Genomic DNA, 17050 nt, shown 5'->3' on the forward strand with positions numbered 1-17050 from the left:
ACAAAGCATTTTATTCTCCTGAGAATCAACATGGCCACCGATTGAGAAGGCTCTATTCTCGTCTCCAGAGCCTCCTTTTTTCTCAGTCTTCTTCCTCTTTTTCTGCTTTTGGGAGTGGGAGAGGGCGGTTAAGATTCTATCACGTTCAAGAATAGGAAGTTTAATATCGCTCTGGCTTCTCGATGCCTGCAACCCCTCTGAGCTATGACGTATCTCCATGAGTCAGCGTTGCCGGGACTGAAAATCCATTTCCGGGAACTGAGGAGAGTTTATTTTTAGGACAACGACGTCACTCGTCGGAAGTCAAGTAATTGCGATTCCGCCATATTGGAACAATCTACAGTCTTGACGAGGCAAGAAACGTTTATTGAGGGCTACAATCGCCTCTTCCTCGTCTGTTTTTACGATGGGAATATTTTCAAATTCTTCAACTTTCGATACCTATGTTGGTAAGTTACTCTTGTCTTTTGCTAAACTTAGAATCGAAACTTATGGGCAACATTAAGAAGCTACTACGCACTTAAATTTTTCGATTGATATGCCTAGAAATTAAATGGTTTATGTAATACTTTCATTTTGTAGAAAAAGCAACAAGTCAGCTTCTTTTGGAGCCAGACTGGAATAGTATTCTTCAGATTTGCGACTGCATCCGACAAGAAGATGTCAAGTAAGCTGCAGTGTATTCAGTATTTCGTGACAGTTTGCAAATCACCTGGCAAATGCATGATCATCTCAAGTTAAGCTTACTGATATAACTGAAGCGAATTGCAAGTGTATAAAGGCTTAAACTTATCCAGTTTCCGTCTTATTACAGTCCCAAATACGCTGTGGCAGCCTTAAAGAGGAAGATACATGACAAGAATCCACACGTTGCTAAATTTGGGCTGATTGTGAGTATGTTGTTCTTCTCAAGCTAAGAAGGAAGGATACACGACTTTTGTATATGTATTTCCTTTCCATGTAAGGCAGGAGACGCTACTACCGTTTATACAAAAATTTCAAAATAGACATAAAGCTTCGCAGTAATCACTGCTTATTAAAGACTTAAATAGCCAGCAAAACACATTAAGAGATAAAGGTCAAGTTGCTTATAGGCCAAACAGAAGGCTTTGTCTCTTTACTCAATTTGGAGCAAAACAAAAGAAACTGCTGTATGGTTGACTTGTAACTGAAGCCTTGTTTGATAAATGTTGGATGTTCCATGATACAAGGTTGAGGAATTTTTTAAAGTAGTGTCATTCTTGTGTAATGTGACAAGGGTGTTATGGGCAGAGCTATCAGATTCATTTGCCACTTATCTCCTACCAGTATTAGGGTTTGGGGATGATACAGTGTATCTCCACTAACTACTAACAAAGAAGGAGAAGTAGTGCTGTCCATGTCATGAATAGGGAGCACAAGATTTGAAGTACTCCATCGAGGCCGCCATCAAGCAGTTATAATTTGCAACCTTGATGACAAAGTAATCAGGCATTTGTGCCAAGTTTGTGCAATACATTCACAAGAGCATTATTTAATGCTGTTGGCTGAATCAAATTGCTATAGATGAGCAAGTTTTGCTTGTAGATGATAAGCAAAGGGCACTTATTTAAGCTTCATGTGTTTTGAATCTGCAGAAAGCATTAGTGTTTCTTAGTACATAAAATGTTTTGTGTTGATGCAGCTTGATTACAAGATCCTTGTAGCTTAGGAAGAACAAAAATATTCCTTGTGAGCTGCAGAGTATATAACTTTTGTGTGCTTGTTTGTACGTCTACCATGTTGAGGTGTTGGAAGCATGTGTGAAGAACTGTGGAGCTCCTATGCACAAAGAAGTTGCTACAAAAGAGATGATGGATAATTTCAGAGAACTGGCTAAAGTAAGTACACAAAATATATCACTTAAGTGGTATATGGCAGTATGATCTCCAGCTGTAACATTGCTTGATATTATTAAAGGACTTGGTAAATATAATAATAATAATAATAATAATAATAATAATAATAATAATAATAATAATAATAATAATAATAATAATAATAATAATACAATAATACTTTATTCAATCTGATTAATGTAAACATCGATACCAGGAACAGGAGATATCAGAGGTTATCCCTATCGAGGGTGTCCCCTTTTAAATCAAGGCAATTCAATCAACTCAACTCAACACAACACAAATCAAATCAAACCAAATGTTAGTTTTTGAGGAGAGGGGAAAAACCGGAGTACCCAGAGAAAAACTTCTCAGAGTAGAGTAGAGAACCAACAAACTCAGCCCACTTATGACGCCGAGTCCAGGAATCGAACCCGGGCCACATTGGTGAAGGTAAGTTCTCGACCACTGCGCCAACCCTGCAACCTATGGTACATTTTAGATCACTTTTTTGCTGTTTTTAATTAGCTCAAATTCACTGGACATTTTGCATGTTGCCTTCAATTCCACCAGGAAATGATCCGCCAATGTTTTATTTAATGCTTTATGCTTCATGTGAAACAAAAACCTAACAGATGATTATCCAAGCCGATTATCCAAAATTTCCGTTTTTATGACAATATGAAGTGCAAAGCAGTGGATAAAAGATTGGGCAACGTTTACTGAAAGAATTGAGGCCATAGACAAAAAAATCTGGTAAATCGGAGTTAAAACAGAAAAAAGTGATGTAAAGGTTGGTTCAGTGCACCAAGTACTAGTAACTGTAAAGAATAATATACAGTTCTGTACCTCTTTATAATCCTAATTTTAGTACAGCCATAATACACTTTGCATAACAGTATCTGATGATGTGTTATTGCTGTCTTTAAGATACTTTAATTGTACCCTTTGTATTTCAGTCAAGCCCTGAACCAGTGAAGGAACAGATTCTGAGCATGATACAGACATGGTCAATGGCATTCCGAAAAGAGCCAAAATACAAAGTTGTTCAAGATACTTTTAATCTTATGAGAATGGAAGGTGAGGAACTGGCTTGTTGCAGCATCCTACAAAGTTACAAATACCAGCTGTTTTCTCTGCGGATAGCGTGTTGTTGAATCATAGACATTTTTTGTTTCAGTCTACTTACATTTTTGGCTTTGAATTGCATTAGCACATGCTAGCAATGCCTTGCACACCCCTGGTTGTAATGGGGTTGCTACTTCTATGCACAGGTGAGGGACATCACACAGCTGATCATTGTGTCAATCCTTATTTCAGACCAAAATTTCGTAAATGCTAATTGGCCTCCAAGGCTCAGAGAGGGAGGGGGGATTCCAAATCCTGATTTATGGAATGAGTCTCAATATACCGGTAATCTTTCCCAGAATAGTTATTTTCGGACATTGCACAAACAGAAACCTAACAGTGAATGTGTTGTCATAGTAGCACATTAATTCTTCTGTTCATTGAAGAATAAGTTTTGCTACTAACTGAATGAAACTTGATTGAATTTTTTTGGAAATAATTACATTTTATGTTTTGGTGGACTGAGGATCTGGTGACAGCTTTTATGGTATAAAGTTTTGCATGCCACATTTCAGACCTCAAAATACATGTAGTTCCCTTTTTGTTAGCCTTTATTATTTATAAGACTGGCTGCCTGGAAACATGTATGACGTCTTCAATGATAATGTAAACAATAGCATTTACAGTTTTCTCACCTTTTAAATAGGGTACAAATTTCCCCCAGTGAACGAGTCAAGTGATGCTTTATTCACAGCAGAAACAGTAAGTGGTTTTGTATTCAAATTACTACCTTGAAAAATCACTTAGTACATGTATGTACAATACATGCACCCTTATGGTCTCTGCAGTTTGTGACTCTCAACAACTGGGAGTAGCATGGTAACTATCACTTATTTAATGCTATACATGCAGAACATGGCCCCAAGTTTTAAGTAATTAATATGACTTATGTAAAGTTCTTCCTTAACTGTTACTGCCTTTCATTAGCTTGAAAACTCTAAAAATCAAGCTCAACTTCGTTGTTACCACTTAACCGTGTTTTGTTTATGGTTGCCAACATGTCCACGACCAAGAGACCACAAAAAGGCAGATCATCATCCACCTAGCTTATGCTGCACATTATGAGCTCACTGAGTGAACTTAGACATGTATGGTCTGTGAGACGTCTGCAATGATGATTTCAGATAGTAGTACTGTTGACTGACATTATGATATCTCGCGTGGTGATTGATATAACTTGATCTGCGTGACTCTCGAAGTTAGGATAATCCCACAGTGGCCAAACCTGTAAGAGCTTGACATCTACAAAATAAAATATTTGGTTGGACTCCTGAAGAGTCATTTGTGTCTCCACAAGAAGACAGACCCAACTTGTTACACCAGTAATAAAATTAATGTTAATTTTTTTATGTTTTATTCTATTGCCAGGCTCCAGAGTGGGCTGAAGGTGATGTTTGTCACATGTGTAGGGTGAAGTTCTCAACATTTCAAAGACAGGTGAACTGACAAAGCTTTGAACATTTACTTTGATTCTCCTTTGATAATTTGTGTCCTGTACAGTACTTAGGTGTATAAAAACCCCTACATCTAGGTGATGATTTTTTTTAAGTTAAGAATTGAAATAAGTATGGGAACCTGTTGTTTAGCCAGTTGCAGTTTGCCAGTGGAAGGCCCACAAATACTCACAGTGTATGTAGTGGTATTTACAGACCGCAACTGCAGCATGGCAGGTAAATACTATAATTATAATGCTTATGTAAGTGCTATTCTTCTACCATCCTCAGCATCACTGCAGGAACTGTGGTCAAGTATTTTGCCAGAAGTGTTCGTCCAAAGTCTCCATCATTCCACAGTATGGCATAGAAAGAGAAGTGAGAGTCTGTGATCCCTGCTTTTTCAAACTCAACCCCTCAGCCAGGTAAGACTTGAGAAAATAACATCAAAGGGCGATGGTGTAGTATTACCATTGATAATTACTTTTTCATAACTTTTTATAGATGGGAATGGGTTCATACCACCATAGAAAATTACCCATCCTTTGCTCAATAGTTTTTGATTGAATGTTTACATAATTATCAAATCACCTTCTAGGGCACAACATCAAGTATGAAGGGTTTTTATTTGAATTGACACATTAAGAATTTCTTCCACATCCTGTCATTCACTGAGTCAGAGTGAACCAACTAACCAACCAACCAACCAATTAATCGATCAATCAATCAATCAATCAATCAATCAATCAATCAATCAATCAATCAATCGATCAGTCAGTCAGTCAGTCAGTCAGTCTGTCAGTCAGTCAGTCAGTCAGTCAGTCAGTCAGTCAGTCAGTCAGTCAATCAATCAATCAATCAATCAATCAATCAATCAATCTATCAATCAATCAATCAATCAACCAACCAACCAACCAACCAACCAACCAATCAGTCAGTCAGTCAGTCAGTCAGTCAGTTAGGGTGGGGAGGGAGGCAATTCTCTAAGATTGGCCAAAATTATTTTCATACAGTACCTTAGGACAAACACGAAAAATGTATTTTTGTCTTTCAGCAAAAGTGAAGAAGGCTCAAAGAAGTCTGAAAGTGCATCATCAGACAGTGATTTGCCAGCAGAATACCTTAACAGTCCTCTGAGCAGAGAAGCTCAGGTAAGGGTGACTTTAATACAAATCATTTTACAGTGTAATTGTGATTTCAGTCTAGTCGATCATTAATTACCTGTAAGGAGAAACTTCAAGGAGTAAATAATTAAAGAAATGGTCACGATTGTATGCACTGAACAAAACATGTAGCTGTTTAGGTTTTGTTAAAAAAACTCATCTTCAGTCTGCATGAACCAATTGGTTTATTAAAACTAAAACATGTTGTGTTCACTGAACAAAGATGTGGCATGTACATGTAGTTCTTACAGTTGTGTCATGTAGATTGCTTTTACCATTTCACAAGGGATAGTCAACATAAATTATTTCTGCCACCTTGATGTGGCCAAGAGATTTGTGTCTTTAACAGGATAATCCTTTTTTTTTAATGCTAATGTAACTACTGTTGTTAGGTGCCACCCAAGAAAACTGCCAAGGAAATTCAGGAGGAGGAAGAAGAGGAGTTACAGCTGGCTATGGCATTATCCTTGTCGCAAGAGGAAGCTACTAAGGAGGTATGTTTGGAACAAGGCAGCCCCTGTTAAGGGTGCTGCCTCCTTTGCTACTGTGCATGTGTTCTGTGCATCCCAGCATGGTCAGAGAAACTCAGTTTTCTTAAGGACAGTGCCTACTTTTGTTACTGCGCATACGTTCTGTGCATCTGAGATAGTCGGTTTCCTATGGGTGGTGCCTACTAATACGGGGATATTTTTGCGCGGTTTAAAACTATGCGGAGAAGGCAGAACTCAGCAAGCGCTCTTGGTATCCAAAATGAAAATTGGGGGTAACCATGCATTTTTCAGAGATAGTAAAGCTTCAATTTGGAAAAAAAAGTTACAACATACGTTTTGTATTTTATGGGTTTTTAGAATAATTGTTGCTTAATATCTCTAAAAAATGCATGCTTACCTCCAATTTTCTTTTTGGAATCCAGTAACCCTTGCTAAGATCTGCTTTCCCTGCATAGTCATAAACCGTTCAGCTTTAGTAGGCACCGTCCTTAAGGACATGGTACATACTAATTCAAAGGAATTTTGTGCATGGTTTTTGACTATGCACAAAAAGAAGATCTTAGTACTGCAAGTGTTACTGAAACTTAAAAAAATGGAGTAACCTGGCATTTTCTTTAGAGATAATTAAGCTTCAATTTTGAATATTGCTTAATTACAGTATCTCAGTCTGAAAAATGAACATGGCTACCCCCAATTTTCTTGAACTTGGATTAAAAAATCTCTTGCTAAGATCTGCTTTTCCTGCATTGTCACAAACTGCCAAAAATACATCTGTTTCAGAAGGCACTGTCCTTAATATTATTACATCATACCTGTGAAGTGTATGGGGAATTCCTGTGAGCTTCTAGCTTAATCCTTTAAGTCTCAATAGTGACCACCCCCAGAAGTGACAGTTGAATCAATGATGGTATTTTTCTTTTCAGACCCAACTCCGTCCCAGCGTCAAGTCATCTCCCTATAGTGCAGCCACGGAACCACCCTACAGCTCCCACAGACAGGCCAGCAATCTGTATTCATCTCCTGTATGTGCATTTTCTATTTTAACATTCATATAACTGGTGATTGTTGTATTACTATAGATTGCTAAGATTGATTTGTTTGTCACAATTCTTACATAAGTATATACTGTAGTATAATTATTATACCCCCTGTTCTCAAATGATAATTATCCATCTAATTATCCATCCTTTCCCCTTCCAGGTTGCCCCTTGAAGAAAACTTCACCAACCTCCCCCCTCCCCCCCCTTAAAAAAAAAAGAAAAGAAAAGGTTGTACCATATTGTTTTTGGTGTTACATGTATTCACATATTGTTTATATTTTTTTCTCAGGATGTTGAGACTGACTCATCCACTATGGACCCTGAGGTATTCATCATATTGACTGTGGATTGATTTATTGAACCAGTTTAGCAGGAAGCTTGTTCTTACTACAAATATTACAATTGGTAGCAAGTGTTGAAAACCAGATACCTTTTCTTTTAGACCATCCTTTGTGCAGTTAAATATTAATTAAATGTTAACGGCATGTGATCCTGAGTAGTTTCTAACTGAAAACTTATACAAGGTTGAAAAATTTCTTATGATAGAGTAACTTGTACTTATCTCTCTGGCAAGTAAGAAACAGAAGGAATGTATTTCTACACAGTGTATGTGGCAGGAAATTTTAATTTTGGCTCAATAAAATCTTTGTTGTTGGAAATTGTTGGATCATCTAAAAGTTTGAAAGCTGAGTAATATGAAGATGAAAATTGTTTGTATTTGACTTGAGAAAAGTTGGCAGGTATGAAAGAGTACAGTGTAGTAGCGAATGCCAAAGTGTCAGCATTAACGGCTTCTGTTGTAGGTGTTTGAGTTGTTTGTGTTTAAACTGCAGCTTGCGCGATACCTGAATCGTTCTTACTGGGAGGAGAGGAATGAGAGGCAAACATCAAGAGATAGATCTAGTGCTCCTGCCAGCGCACCAGTACAGAGAGAAGAACTAAATAATTACTCAGATCAGGTATGCTATAGGGGCACGGCGAGAGCATTTACCGTCCACCAGTACATTCTCAGACTCAGACTTTTAACAGGGCTGCCATTGAGCGTTGGTGACGCCAGCTCAATAAGAGTAGCCACTAATAAAAGAAAGAAATTCTTCAAGTCTTTTAGTCATTTTCAAACTCCAAAGTAGACTGCTGTCTTCACTGTAATTACCAGCCTGGATACACAGCTGCTGCTAATAGCAGTCTGTCTTTAGCAGGTTGAGTTTGCTGGTGGCATAATTAATTTAGGGACTAACTGGTTATGAAACCTTGTCATGACAACAATAGTGCTGTAATTTATGTTGGAAGGACTGCGACCCTGCACAATCCTTTGTTTTAACATTCATGCTATAGTTGAATATCTTAACAGTAACGTTTCTACTGGTCAGTTGCTCCAACACAATTCAAAATCTATTGTAGTTTGTGAACGGTCAAGGCCAAAAATGCTAACAAACACAAATAACAAAAAAGTTTGTCAAGGCTTCATAACCATTGCCTTTCATTTTAAAATACGCAAGCAAGCCCATGCAGGGCAGCTTAAACTTGCTAACATCAACTAACGCCTTTTTGCTTAATCATCCTAAAAAAGATGTGAGAGCTCTTAAAATAAACAACAATATAAAAAAATTGTTTATTTCAGATAAGAGTGGGTGGAATCTTGAAAGGAAAAAAGAAAAAGAAGGGGAAGAAAACACGAAGCGACAACTCTGAGCCCACGGTTAATATCTTTTAAAGTATCTATAACCTGTCTCTAATCTGCTCCTGTCATTCAAGGAATAAATTTTAAGAAATTTAAGTTCCCGCCAGTGTGGCTTTCTTAACACTGAAATAAAGTTATATACTAGTAATATCTTGTTGAGGTGGAACTGAAAAACGAGGCCTCAGCAATGAGTTAGTTAACCTTTTAGCTCCTAAGAGCACTGACGAAACTAAGAGACCCTCTACCAAATTACAATTTACAAAATATTTGGAAACAAATAGCACCACAGAAAGTGCTGTTTAGTAGTTTTCCTTTGAATGGTGTACTTAAAGAGTTCATCCATAGACTAAAAGTTAGAACCACAGGAAAGTACTGCTCAGTAGCCTCACGCTTGGATTAATTACATCCACAAACTCAAAAAGATAGGGCACAGAGGAGAGTTACAGCGAATAGTATGAATGGTGTTAAATTACGTGAGACAAGAGAGGTTTTGCACTTTTCAACCCCCTTACAACTACACAACACTGCACAACAGGAACACTGCATGCTAACAAGTATAACCGCTAACTCCAAGAATAACTTTCTCACTGAAGGTGATTAACATACTCCATTCGAGCCTATTTAGCCTATAAAGCTGTAAAGTGCATTTAATCTTCCCCTAACCTGATTTTAAAAATTGAGTGCATCGACAAGAACGTTTTAAAACATGTGTTTTTTTACGTTTTTTTTTGTTTGAGTAATGCACATTTTATGTACATGCAATCAACAGATGTAAAGTAATGTTTTTATATATTCATTTTCTTGGACAAATTACATGAAAAATTGTAGAGGTAGCAGAACAAAAGAATCAACTTACTAGTTTTTCATTGCAGTTAGAAAGTTTGCAAAATTTCTGAAATTTCAAGTTGAGAAAGCCATTACATGCAAAAAGAACCTCATAAAAATTCTTTATAAATAAGGTCACATTTTCAAGATGGGCAACCCATTACCGCATCAGCCAAGTTTGGAGTGATCCTTAAAGTTTTGACCAACACACACATGGAAACTTTTTCACCATTATTCTATATCGCTCTATCTATCAACGTGTTTTGGTGTTGAATTTAAAGTGAAAACGACGTTGCCTTCAGCCTGTGAGACAAGATGAAGTAAATACTTAATTTTAATGGATAATTCTATAATCTGTGTCGCTTATCTTGTTTCTAGGTTGATGGCGGAACTACCGAAGTAGCTGAAGTGACAGATGCAATGGTAAAGAACTTTCAGAGCAGCGTGGAAATGCTGTTAGAGCGAATGCAGAAAGTTTCAGCTCAGGGGAAGCACATTGCTATGGACGCTACAGTACAGGTGCGTCAGCTGGTGAAAGTAAAAAGGCCACATTAAAAGTAACATCCTCATTTTCATTGGCTGCTATCAGTTATTTTGTTTTAAAGCTAATACTTTTGTATTGGAATCAAAATTAATGTGATGGAATATTTTAAGCCTGGTCAATAAATGAGAATGATGTATTAATCAGTAAATGACACAGGCATACTCAGAAAAAAATCTGAGTGCTCCTATCAGGAGTCGAACCTAAGACCTTCCAATGACTAGTTCGGATGCTCTACCACTGAGCTACAGGAGACTCGTGGGAGATAAGGCCATTAAACTAGGTTCATGGGACAAACGTCCTGAATACTGCTAGGATTGGAATGTCATGTGTGGCATATGCGCAATGGAAATAATGTGATGGAATATGTTAAGCCTGGTGAATAAATGAGAACGATGTATTAATCAGTAAATGACAAAGGCATACTCGAAAAAAAATCCAAGTACTTTTGTATCGTTAGCCAATTTTCTCATTTCATAAGTCGGTGAAGTATAATTGTCCGTGTGAGTGTAGTCCTGAAACGGACTGTTACTGCTGACAAAAGTTTCGGTACCCTGAGCGGACGTCCAACGATCATACTCTACCGTAGCCTGCGCAGCAGTCGTTTCCTTTTCCTTCAAGCCAAGCGGGGCAAGCGCGCGAGGGCATTGGGCAAAAAGGAGCAAAAAAGCTTGCAAAATTTCTGAAATATCAAGTTGAGAAAGGCATTACATGCTCCTTTTTGCCCAATGCCCTCGCGCTCTTGCCCCGCTTGGCTTGAAGGAAAAGGAAACGACTGCTACGCAGGCTAACTCTACCGACTTATGATATGACTTCAGTGTTCTAATCGTTCACACTATTCCCCTGATTTTAAGAGTATTTTGTCGCCGTTGTTTCTCCATTAGTCTTTGTTTCAAACTGTCAGCGCCATGCATCCGCAGATACTCAGACTCATTGAAGAGCAAGAAGAAGAGAAAGGTATGACATTTCGTTATTGTTTGCTTCTGTCGTTGGTCGTCCATTCACCAATCTCTTAGCTAGATATTTATCGTGGCAGCTGACTATTGGTCATCACAAATAACACTGACAGTGGTCTGTTGAAGTATGTAAAGAAGAAAAAATTATTCCGACCTGGACCGGAATTATTCATAATTTCACTGGTGACTATTTTACCTTTTCAAAGGTACCTACTAGGCAATATCAATTTCTGAAGCTTTTAAAACCAAAACACCTTTCCTTTCCAAACTTCGGAAAAGGATTCATGATTTTAAGTAGCTATGTGACGCGTAACTACAGATCTCTTTTTGGTATCGGTTCCACCAGTCATGATTCCGTGGACTTCTTATTAAACGCATTGTGAGCTAATGGCTCCTGGCGCCATTGAGCTTAACCGGCTTGAAATTAAAACTTTCATTTAACCAGTAACAATGGAGCATTAGAACGAAGTTGATTTTTAGCTCCCTTGTATGTTGTTCGTGTCACTAACTCTTCGTTTTTTCGTTTCAGCTAAATACGAAGCACTTCAAGTAAAGTTGGGTCTAGTGCGCGAGGCTCGTTCATCTTTGGAGGAGATGCGAGAGCAACACCGCGAGAAAGTGCGTCAACAAGAACTGGAACAGGACATGCTGCGAAGAATGCAGATCGAGCAGAAACTGGAGCTTATGCGGCAACAGAAGGCTGAGTACCTGGCTTATCAACAGCGGTTGCAGGCGGAGCGGCAGGCAGCCATTGAACAACAACAGCAGCAACAAAGACTGCAGTACCAGAGACAGATTCAACAGCAGCAGCATCCGTATGCTGGAGTACAGTACCCTGCGGCAGGAGAATCCAGTCCTTACTCTTCTTTAAATTATGCTCCAATGACCGCAGCCAGCACACAGCCTTACAATCCCCAGAATACACCTGCAGCTTACACCCCTGCTGTTCCACAGGGGTATCAGGTGCCTGAAGGTCCGCTGCCATCGCAGTACCCGTCACGACCCCCCACAGACGGTTACATGCAGACCTCCCGTACTGATTACATGCCGTACAGAAATGATGCCCCCGCACCTCAAACGGAGCTCCCGCCCCAACCGAGCTCCCTGGAGTACCAACCACCCTCCTATGCTTCTCAAGTTCCACCGGATCAAGGTCCAGCGTCTCTTCAGCCTTATAACCTTGGGGGTCCTCCCCCAGTACCTACTGCTCCTGCGCAGGTAATAGCCCAAGCACCACCCCCTCAATATGCTCAGGTTACTTCACAACAACCTAGCTCTCTACCACTGTATGGCCAATCAGGAGGCCAGCAGCTGCCAGCACAAGCCCCACCACAGAGTCAATTTTCAGGGGCAGCACCCCCTGCTCCCACGGGGCAACCCCAGTTTAATCAGATGCCACCACCTCAAGGTCAGCCGCAGTTCCCACAACAAACGCAGTTCAGTAACACAGGACAGCTCATACCTGAAGCCGCCCAACCACAGTTCGCCAATCCACCACAAACCCAACGTATACCAGAAGCTCCTCCGCCTCAACACGCCCAGCCACCATCACAGGCTAAACCTCAATCATTCCACCAGTCCCCTCAGAGTAATGGTTTTCCTCCGGTGGATGCCTCTCGGGGGTCCCCTCAGATGTTTTCTTCTGGCCCAGGGCAACAACAATTAAACATGGGTCCGCCAACGGGTCCTACCTCGTTTCAACAAGGACCCCCGATGCAACAAGGACAACAAGGAGCACCAATACAACAAGGACCTCCAGTGCAGCAAGGACCTATGCAACAAGGGCCTCCAATACAACAAGGACCCCCAATGCAACAGGGACCTCCAATGCAGCAGAGCCCTCCTATGCAACAAGGTCCTCCAATGCAACAAGTTTATGAACCTCAACAACAACAGCCTCAACAATTTGCACCTCAGCAAGGCTATCAACCCAGCCTAGGTCAAGGGCCACCTGGCCAACAGCAGCCACCACCGCAGTACTTTGGGTCAGCACCACCTCTCCAGCAGTCTGGCCCAGCTCCCCAGAGACAGCTGACTGATTTAGAACTGATCTCTTTTGACTAACTTATACATCAATAATATTTCATATCATATTGAGGAAACGTTACCCTCTGCAGACCGTGATTTTGTACAGTGGTGTGAAAGGGATTGCCCTGTCAAAGGTAATTTTTAAAGGACTGAAACTATTAGAATAATTTAAGTCCACTTAGTAATGTAAAAATTAAAGAATAGATAATACCCTGGTTCGAAAGTTAGTTAACATTGGATGAAAAGTTTATTTGTCTTGAAAGTAGTTTTTTGCTCTTATTCAGTTTACCATTAGCTAAGCCATAAAACTGTTAAACGTAGATTTTTTTAAGCGAGCGTGAATCATGTGATAACCTGAGCGTGTTTTCAGGAATCTTTTCCATGTATGTAAATGTAAATGAAATCCTTGGAGTCATTTAAGGGAATTTTAGTTGAGAAATGTGGAAATTAGTACCCAGTGAGGTTGTGCGGAATCCGTTAGACTAAGTATTTCATTAGCAGGAAAATCGCCGATGTAAAAGGTCAAGTGAATTTTTTTGTTGACCTTAATTTATTGTAAATAAACGGGGGAAACTACTTCAAAAATGTAATAAAACAATATAAACCAATTCATTCATGATAATGTAGTGTGTAAAGTAGAAGGCATGACACAACACGGAATATTTTATACCTTCAAAAATACTCTCCCCCCCCTCCACACCGGAGAACTATAAACGGCATCCCACAATGCTCAGCGGTTGCTACAAAGTGGGAAGATATTCCACAAAATACAGAATATCTTGTTTGTCAAAATCGGCAATATGTCAAGTCAAAACAGTCAAACAGATGAAACCAGATGACAACAGCTATTGAGCAAAAAAAAAAAAAAAAATTCATATAGACACCAAAAAATAAATGAATAAAATAGCCCCTCCATAACCTATTTCTGTTGTTTCAATATTCATGCAATAATGACTCTTTGAAAGGGAAAGCTCACAGATATTTCACATGCTTTTGACATACTGCAAATTTTCTGCGCAAATATCGATGGGACGGCTAGAAACCATCCTCGTTCCCAGAGCCATCCTCTCTTCTGGTCAGCGGTTGGATCGTAGGCCCTGGTAACAGCCGTTACCGGATGTCGCGAATTTCACGACATCCGGTAGCGCATGCTCAGTGTGATAAATTACCATTGCGCTTGCTCAGTATTATAACTGCTCAGTACTGCTCAGTATTAGAAAGTAAAGACAAATGCGCAGAAGCGTAGCATTTTTCACCTTATAGCGCATCAGGATTTCGACAGCCAATGAAAAAAAAGATATTTTTGGATGGACCCAGAGCCACTCGTTCATTAATTTAAAAAAAAAAAACGTTGGGGCTCTGGGGACGAGAATGGCTAGAAACTGGAAAAATAGCCTATCAATATTTGGGTGAAGTTGACCAATCACGGAAGGTACCTTGCCTAGTCCCTGTACGGCTTTCTCTCAGGCCCTCACGGTCAATTCGTTTCGGTGACGTATCCGAAGCGAACGGCCAGGGAAAGCCTAGACAAAAACAGACTGCGCATGCGTTTGTTTTATTTTTCAAAATGGCGGACTTTACGGGTCTATATAAGGTGAGATGTTGCAAACAGCGGCAAATTAGGGAGAAAGCAGCGACGACGGCAACTGCAACGAAAACGTCACCTGGAAATATGACTTAATTTCATTTGTGCTATTTCGCGATTATTTGAACTCGCTCAACTTTTACAAAAGTGGCGAACTATCCAGGAACCAAATTGGCGGGAATGGCGTACATGTTAAGAAAGAAAATGAAAAATTCACCGCCGTGCGTTCACGTTCTCCACAAAACCTTGAATGTGGTCATTTCACGTTGTTGTTTTGCAGAGGACGACAAAGAAATGTACCAAAATGTAAAACGCACGTGCAGAGCGATTGTTTTTGCTCATTAAGCCTATTGTTTTGCGGCGTTGTCTTTACTGTCGCCGTCGTCGTTGCTTAAGCTCCCTAATTATGGTTTCAAAACCCTTGTGGATGCATCTGTAATTGTAGATCGACTGTTGCCATCTTTGCAAACTCCTGAAAATGTAATGTATGGACCACTTGCGATCGATTTTAGCTCTTGCGACCATATTCCGATGGAGCTTTAACATTTAAACAACTGCGACTGAAATATGAAAGTTCTCTTAACTTTTTCTTCAACCGAATAATGTATCGAAAATTAAAAACCGGTCACGACTTTAATTCTTTTGCTGTATGATGCAAAAATGAAGAAAAGCAAAAGCTTCCACGTATTCCCCTGTGAAAAGTATAAAGTTCAAACTTAAAAGAAGGCTTCCCTTCGTCTTTCTCCTTCGAAGGTGTTGTTAAACTACCAAATTGCTGGGTCATACGCTCTAGTTCGCTTTCTAAAAACGTAGTAAATAACCGGTTGAAAATAGACAGCCTTTCATTACAACATGATGATTTCCATGGTGAAGCCGATCGCTCATTTCCCAGTTAAACAAACCTTATGTTTACCTTCAAATTGCTCGTCGAAAAGGCGCTTTCTAGAGGATAAAGCCGTACCGTATGGTCCATTTGTTTCCTTTTCAAAAATAGTATGAATTAACTACTCTTATACACTCGACCGAAGCATTTGCTTTGAAAATGAGTTCGAATTTACCTCTTCTGCCGATTTTTCCGCCATGGCGCGAACCGCTCGAAGTGAAATTTCGCGCCAGAAAAAATTGAGACATTTGCCTCAATTTTTGATCTTTGTGTAGGCCTCGCTTTTTCGCTCGGATTGACCGAGATGAAAAACAGAGAGAGGACTAGGAACTAGGCAAGGAAGGTACCCACTCAACGCCCTTAAACCATTGTTATCCCATGAAAAAAAGGCAACGGTGATTGGTCAAAACCATCCAAAATCATTGACTGGGTGTACCCCCACCCCCCTCCCCCATCTACCACAAACTTTAGTCTTCCCGTGAAAAGGAATGGCGATAATTCGTCAACTCCGTCCATAATCATTGGTAAACAAGTGTCCTTTGGATTTTCGAAGTACTATTACCTGTACGAGACTGTCCAAATTCACCAACGGAATTTAAATTGCGGACTTTTATTTTAAAGTAAAAAGCAAAGATTAAGAGGCTACTCGGTTAAAGAGATAAATCGTTTTATTATCACAATTTAGTCTGTGCAATATATAGAGAAATGACAAAGGAACCGCTGGCTTCTTTTTCCAGAAAAATAAATATATTCAAGTATAGTTTCATGTTCACGTTTGTGAAAGGGACGGCTCCGTTTAAAATTGTTTCATTGTAAAAAGACATTGAACTGGGATGTGATTTTCCTGAGAATCGCCAAGTTTCTTTTTCTTACCAGTATAAATTGTAGCTATCCATTGCCAAGGTTTTTCTGCCTTGAAGATAGGCAATCGTGTAACAGGCGGGACTTCTTCAGACTTCTTCAAGAGAAATGGATGTCGGGGAAAACTCTTCCGATCAACTTCCAGTCTGAAAACCCAAAGCCTTGTTACCTTGAAATGTTCCCGTCAGAAAAGACCGCTTCTGGTGGTGTGTCTTCATAACTTTTAGTCAAAAAACACCGCACGTCACGCCATGTTCCAAACCTCGTTCAGGTATATTACGTGACGCGTGACAGGAAGCTGGGCTCACTGGGAAGTCAAGAGCAAGTTTGATGATCCTTCCGCGAGTGCTAAGGATTGGCTGCTACAATGGTTGATGTTCCTCGAAGAAACCAGTGTAAATGTTTGTTACCATACCTCTCTAGAAGATCCTAAGGAGAGTAAAAAGGACAACATTCAAGTTAAGGGGGGATTTTACCTAAACGCCATTTTTCCGCCACTTGACATGGCTTTAATGGCAATATCTCGTTCACGTTTCAAGCAATCCAGAACCTCTACACTCATCCCGTGAATCTGTATTG

At 39.7% G+C, this 17050-nt stretch overlaps 2 protein-coding genes across 3 annotated transcripts in view; one reads left to right on the forward strand and one right to left on the reverse strand.

Moving 5' to 3' along the window:
- Window positions 1-298: 298 nt before the first annotated feature.
- Window positions 299-13750, forward strand: LOC146450877 (hepatocyte growth factor-regulated tyrosine kinase substrate-like). 2 transcript variants are annotated; one of them, XM_085099783.1, is made up of 17 exons: window positions 299-449; window positions 583-667; window positions 815-890; window positions 1767-1859; window positions 2816-2936; window positions 3631-3686; window positions 4353-4421; window positions 4709-4842; window positions 5472-5568; window positions 5973-6074; window positions 6995-7093; window positions 7401-7436; window positions 7945-8070; window positions 8733-8810; window positions 9996-10136; window positions 11043-11115; window positions 11644-13750. In XM_085099783.1, exons 1-17 carry the CDS (start codon window positions 407-409, stop codon window positions 13176-13178), a joined length of 2964 nt encoding a protein of 987 aa, XP_084955909.1. In that variant the 5' UTR covers window positions 299-406; the 3' UTR covers window positions 13179-13750. The 2 variants fall into 2 exon arrangements, with proteins under 2 accessions (XP_084955909.1, XP_084955910.1); XM_085099784.1 differs by lacking the exon at window positions 8733-8810.
- Window positions 13751-16260: 2510 nt separating this feature from the next.
- The window catches only part of LOC146450878 (DNA-directed RNA polymerase III subunit RPC5-like), a 30209-nt gene continuing 29419 nt past the window's right edge, over window positions 16261-17050 (reverse strand). Inside the window, exon 23 of the mRNA XM_085099787.1 lies at window positions 16261-16900. Coding sequence (XP_084955913.1) covers window positions 16820-16900 — 81 coding nt within the window. The 3' untranslated portion in view covers window positions 16261-16819. The remainder of the gene's footprint in view (window positions 16901-17050) is intronic.

The sequence above is a fragment of the Pavona decussata genome, unplaced genomic scaffold (assembly GCF_977016875.1).
Source record: "Pavona decussata unplaced genomic scaffold, jaPavDecu1.1 SCAFFOLD_416, whole genome shotgun sequence".
NCBI lineage: Eukaryota > Metazoa > Cnidaria > Anthozoa > Scleractinia > Agariciidae > Pavona > Pavona decussata.